Source organism: Chiloscyllium plagiosum, unplaced genomic scaffold (genome assembly GCF_037043375.1).
Source record: "Chiloscyllium plagiosum isolate Xiang-an unplaced genomic scaffold, Cpla_swu_hap1 HiC_scaffold_8, whole genome shotgun sequence".
Taxonomy (NCBI): Eukaryota; Metazoa; Chordata; class Chondrichthyes; order Orectolobiformes; family Hemiscylliidae; genus Chiloscyllium; species Chiloscyllium plagiosum.
In genome coordinates, this window is record NW_028270146.1 from 66,279,123 (window position 1) to 66,285,193 (window position 6,071).

A 6,071-nucleotide genomic window follows, 5' to 3' on the forward strand; every position below is an offset into this window, starting at 1 on the left:
TTTATATTTGTTTTTTGTTCTCCTGTACAAACTGGTTACAGAGAATATTCTGTATGGTGACTGGTCAGGCATAAATTAAGTTTTCACTCAACCAAATAACAATGTCTTTGTTGATTGCAGTATTTTAAAGATATTTCATAATTCTTCACAATTTTTAGCTATTTGTATTACAGCCCAAGATATTTGCAGTATTGTAAGTTAGGAATTCCTGTGGATTATTAGTTATAATCACAAGCTCAAAATATACAACTAATTTTAAGTCCATAATCTTTATTTGACAAAAAATAAATATTTGAGGCATGTACAAACATCGTCTTGTTTAAGGATAGAAAAATCTGTACAATAATTACACTATTTTACATATTTACAAATTTTTACAAAATACAAATATGCACAATATCTCAGTGTTGAAAATTTTACAGTTTTTTTCAACCAGTTACAATAATTGAAAACAGTGCATACAAGCAATCATTTACACCATAGTATATAATTTACATCTAAGACTTGTAGCACTGCATTCTCTGCATCTGAAAGGCTTATTTACATTACACATTTAGAACATCAGACATCAGCACCCAACTGTGACTTAGAAATCTTAGTGTACGTCACTGAAGTTTTTCATTAAACCAAATTATTGGGTAACCACACTAATATGCATCTCCAGTTCTTTTCAGATGATTTGAAATCCAGCAATGCACAAAAAAAGCAACTTCAACATCTGAGTCGGAGTCCTCCAATTGCACAGTCATCATAAGAGAAAGATACCTGGGGAAACAGTGAATTACACATTAGTAACAATATCAGTGATGAACATCTTTAAACTGATACCTCTGATTATAGAAACAATTTAGCTGGGTTATAGTTTTATTCTACATGACATGTTTATATAGAGGTCAACAATTACAGTAAATGCACATCTTTAAGCCTTTCAGTGGGTAATACAGCTTACTTTTAGCACACTCACCTCATGGTCAGGTGTTTCAGATTCCCATAGCTTTTCTTCATCCCACATCATGCATAAAGATGGATCTGTCACACGAATAAGTTCTGTCTGTATTTTGCAGTTGTCTCTTCCCAAGGTCAGGTGATATGGTGTACAGCCATTGTAGGTGAGCACATTGGGGTCTGCTCCACACTGCAGCAACAGAGACACCATTTCAGCATCCTGCTCCTCCACTGCAAGATGGAGGGCTGTCCGACCACTTGATGGCTCCTGTGCCAAAAACACACCTTAGAGTTAGTACTCGCCATGAAAGTGAGCTACAGAAAGTCTTTGTTTAATTTGCCATCAATTGAGAGATTGCTCTCATTTAGAAAGTTAAAATATTAATATACCTGAGCATTAATATCAGCTCCAATCTGAATTAGATAGACTACCATCTTGTGAAGTCTGTTTTTGACAGCCAGCTGCAAACATGTAAGACCTGAAATGGGAAAATGAAAGTCTTAAATATGTGCAACTAACAAATATTCATTGTCCAATATATTAAACCCCAAAACGTTACATTCTTTACATTGCAGCATTAATTTGCATGTTTATTGTCTAAAAGAGTAGCTAGTCACAACAGTGCAGCCACAGCAATTAATTTTAAAGAAACCCGACGTTACATTTTATACTAATTTAACATTTTGAAAACGCATGATTTATTCTAAAGAATAGAATTCGAATTTGAATTGCACATATAAAAGGCAACTGTACCATTGTAATTCTTGCTGTCCAAAAGTTCTCTGGTATGGTGCCTCGTGAGGAAATCGCTGATGGTCTTCACGCACACGAACAAGTTCATCTCACAAGCGATGTGTAAAGCTGAATTCCCATTGATGTCCCTCAGTCCCAGATCTCCTCCAACCCACAACAAAGCACGCAGCACATCAGGCTGCTGTGTGATCACTGCCAGATGCAAGGGAGTCTGAACAAAACAGAACAAAAGAATTCCAGTGAGAATACTACACGGTAAACCACGGAAACGCACAGTACAAAGGAAATTTGTCACGTTATTTATGCACCGCGCCAGTACCCACAGCATTTATTAATATGGTGGGGACTTTCCAATGCAAACTGCAATCACCCCATTTAGCTGCCTCTGGCAGAACAATATATTCTCAAAAGAATTAAATCTAGAACAGTCCCCAATATATTAAATATAAAATGACTGTTTCAGTGTTGTGCATAAAACTCCCATTAATATTAAGGCAGCTTACTCAAATATTTGTGTTAATTAATTGCAAATATTTACCTGTTTCAGGTTATTCTGACGGTGAAGGTACTGATCTCCAAACTCGGTATTGGCGAGGATTTGGGATACGATTTCACTGGCTGCATGGATGATCGCCAAATGCAGAAATCTAAAAAGGAAAATGTCATGTTAAAACTTGCTGCATCGGGGAAACTCTGCACAACAGCTCAGCACTGAAGATTGGAAGTCTCCAGGATTGCGCAAGCTCGGGTTTTTTGGGTACTTTCCACGGTTAAATATTTATCAGACAACCACGAGCTGGCCGCCTGCCAGGGACTTTCCAGCATCAAACAGGAACTGTACCGCCCAGCGGGCAGCCATTGCCAGAACATCATGTTCTCAAAAAGCCTTTCAACGGATCCCAGCCCCTCAATAACAATTAGTTTATTCAATACTCTTCAGTTTTTATGAATTTTTAAACACATTTTCATTTGAAAAAATGAATTGCAATAAAACACCACTATTTTATTGCATTGTATTTGCAAACCGGACGTTCACTTGAGTTGACATTTTTACTGGTACGGTTCTGGAAACCTTTAGCGGTTGGTAAATTGCTATTTCAGAGACATTTGTTAGTTTCTGCAGCTTTACTTTCTCCAATCTGGACAGCATGCACTTGTTTAATTTCTGTACATTCCCCCTCCCTGTAGCTTATTGCACGTTAAAAAAAAAAGACTCCAAGTCACTTACGTATCTCCATCCTCCGAGATGAATTCTTTCCAACACTGGGCTGGCTCTGGTTTGTCGTCCAGGCTCAGTTCTTGGATCTCCCGCAGAACCTCCACGTCCTTCTCATTCATTGAGCCGATGCCGCTGTCACACCGCTCCTCCCAAAGGGGAGCCTGTTTGCCCACTCCAGGCTGCATCGAGCCGCCCTGATAATCTAGTTTCCCACTACCTTTACTGCGATTATCCAAACTGTCAGCGTGATTATGAAATAAGGTAGGATCGGCCATGACTTCTGTACAGTAAGAAGTTTCCCAGTGAAGTAGACAAGCAAAAAAAAAATAGCACAGCCCAAACAAGCAACGGTTGACAGACACTACCAAATCCTCCACCTACAGCAAAATCCTCTGCCACGTCTCAGTACTGTAGACGTGACACTGCACTGCAAGATTTATAAACTCCAGGTCGGGTTTTTTTTCTGGGTGGAGTTTCATATCCCCGCCTCCAAACTTCAGTTGCCTTTTTGGCTGGGAAATTCCAGAGCAGTTAATGTGCCTCAATTAGAAAAAAGAACACTCTGTACCGAATGGAACAAGGAGGGAAAATCCCTTTATGGGCGGCAATTCAGAAAGACACAGGGCAATCCCAGAAGGAAGACGTTAGCTACACATTAATTACAATTAAGGGTCAATTCTCATAACGATTAGCATGGAGTTTGTATATTATTCTGCAATATCTGTACTTTTTTTTTAAATTGGTTACATTTGCTGAAGCTCTTCCGGTTTCTTTTTCTGCTGAATTTTGAAGTGGGTGGAAATTTCGGAAGCTGTGTGAAAATATTAAAGAAAGTCCCAGTCGCTGCAGCGAGTTCCCGTGCGGACGGGAACATCCCGGCGAAGAGAGAAAATGGCAGGGGTGTGTCTGGTATTTGACAGTTAAAGTTGTGCGTTCTGTTAATCATCCCCAAACTAGTACTCTGGAAAGTTTACATGGGAGGGGGGAATTTAAGCGAGGGTGGTTTTGAAACAAGATGACCTTTGATTTTCTAATTAATGAGTCTTAGGGTGAGGAGCAGGGGGAGTACATTAAAGCAAATGCACTGAGCCAATTCATGAAGCAGTTGCACAGTTTACGTACAGCATTCAGAGGGTGGATTAAAATACGTTTTCATTAATTTTCGCAAAGCAATTTCCAATATTTTGCTCATTAACACCTCCAATGCAATACACCTAAGCAATTTAGACGATCAAAATAAAACTTGTGATTACAATACTTTGCTACCTCAAAATTGGTTCTTTGGGTTAATGTTATTTGATTGCAAATTAATTTTGGCAAATGCATCAAAACCGAATGCAAATGGTTAAAGAGACAAAATATCTTGACATCAGTCCTTATTTGCTTAAAGTTATTGTCACAACACACCGAAATACAGTCGATTTATGACAAACTGTTGTTTGTGTAGCAATATGAAATTTACAGTCAATTTCAAATGCATATCCCAAGAAATAACAACTTCTCTATCATGAAATTTGCACAGTATGTATTCAAACATGCATAGGGAACTACAAGGTATAGTTCTTCAACAATTAAGATTAGACTCATAAAATGTTTGTTCTCAGCATTTACAGTGAGCTGTAATTCCTTTCTAAAACTATCAACACTTTGCTGCCTCCCAAATCATGTCCATCTTTCCCACAGTTCCACACTTGTCTCTCTCTTATCAGGTTTCTGCCCTGCTAATTCAAAGTCACAAATTATATGCTATGCAACTATGACAGTGGTACACTAGGTCTCCTCTACTTTTTCAACCTGTTGCCTTTGATGTGATTGTGATTGTTATCAATTGACCAGAAGTTGTCTTGCTCTGTTCTAGTCTTCCCAATCCAGTTCCAGTCAGCATATCTACTGCAGTAGCTTCCCTTCCTGTCCACCGATCTTTATGTCCAAATCTTTTTCAATATCCCCTCCAATTTGCATTCACATTTCCTTAACAAGATGAGAAGTTATGATGTCAGATTCTAAGAGTATTCTGACAATACTCAGCTCTACTTTCTCAAGGCTTTTATTATCTCTATTATTAGAGTGCTTCTTTATTGCTCAATCCTGGGTAAACTGCAATTTCCCAAATTAAACATTGGAAAGACTGAAGCCATTGACATCTACTACCATAGAGTCATGTAGGTCGTGCATGCTGACCAAGTTTCCCAAACTAAACTAGTCCTGTTTGCCTGGGTTTGGCATACATCCCTCCACACTTTTCCACACATTTGTCTAAATGTGTTTTAAATGTTATAACTGTACAAAACCTCCACCACTTCTTCTGGAAGTTCATTCCAAACCACCCTCAGTGTGAATTAGTTGCCTCTCAGGTCCTTTTTAAATCTTTCTCCTTTCACCCTAAAAATACGCCCCAGTCTTGAACTCACCTAACCCAAGGGGAAAAAAAAATTGCTATTCATCTTATCTATGCACCTCATGATTTAAAAAATCTCTTTAAGGTCACCCCTCAATTTCCTATGCTCTAGTGAAAGAAGCTCCCAGCCAGCCCCGGCCTATCCAAACTCTCCAGACCCAGCCACATCCTGGTAAATCTTTTCTGAAACCTCTCCAATTTAATAATATCTTTCCTTTAGCAGTGTGACCAGCACAAACTCCATTCCCTATCATTGACTCTATCCCCTTTCCTGGTCTCAAGCTGAAACAGACTATTTGCATCTTTACTTGACCCTGACCTGAGCTATCAAACCAAATTCTTTCAATCTCAAAGACCATTTCCTACCACCTCTGTAACATTGCTCACTTGAGCACCAACTACCCACCTTACCTCACCCCACCCAGTGGGCGGCACAGTGGTTAACACCGCTGCCTCACAGCGCCAGAACCCGGGTTCAATTCCCGCCTCAGGCGACTGTGTGGAGTTTGCACATTCTCCCCGTGTCTGCGTGGGTTTCCTCCAGGTGCATCCGGTTTCGTCCCACAGTCCAAAGATGTGCAGGTTAGGTGAATTGGCCATGCTAAATTGCCCGTAGTGTTAGGGGCAGGGGTAAATGTAGGGGAATGGGTCTGGGTGGGTTGCGCTTCGGCGGGTCGGTGTGGACTTGTAGGGCCGAAGGGCCTGCTTCCACACTGTAAGTAATCTAATCTATCTAAAAACCCCAGGCTGAGCCT

At 39.8% G+C, this 6,071-nt stretch overlaps 1 protein-coding gene across 1 annotated transcript; it reads right to left on the bottom strand.

The window, feature by feature from the left end:
• Positions 1-250: 250 nt before the first annotated feature.
• nfkbiab (nuclear factor of kappa light polypeptide gene enhancer in B-cells inhibitor, alpha b) lies at positions 251-3,336 on the bottom strand. Its single transcript, XM_043697820.2, has 6 exons — positions 2,928-3,336; positions 2,238-2,346; positions 1,700-1,910; positions 1,336-1,424; positions 965-1,213; positions 251-765 (listed from the first exon to the last, which is right to left on the bottom strand). The coding sequence occupies exons 1-6, from the start codon at positions 3,191-3,193 to the stop codon at positions 712-714; spliced, it is 978 nt and encodes a 325-aa protein (XP_043553755.1). The 5' UTR covers positions 3,194-3,336; the 3' UTR covers positions 251-711.
• Positions 3,337-6,071: the final 2,735 nt, after the last annotated feature.

Coding starts and splice junctions, on each gene's coding strand:
- nfkbiab (XM_043697820.2), bottom strand. CDS start 3,193: ATGGCCGATCCTACCTTATTTCATAATCACGCTGACAGTTTGGATAAT. Junction 1,911..2,237: donor GTCAGAATAACCTGAAACAG/GTAAATATTTGC, acceptor TGTTTTGTTCAG/ACTCCCTTGCATCTGGCAGT. Junction 1,425..1,699: donor GGACAGCAAGAATTACAATG/GTACAGTTGCCT, acceptor TTCCCATTTCAG/GTCTTACATGTTTGCAGCTG.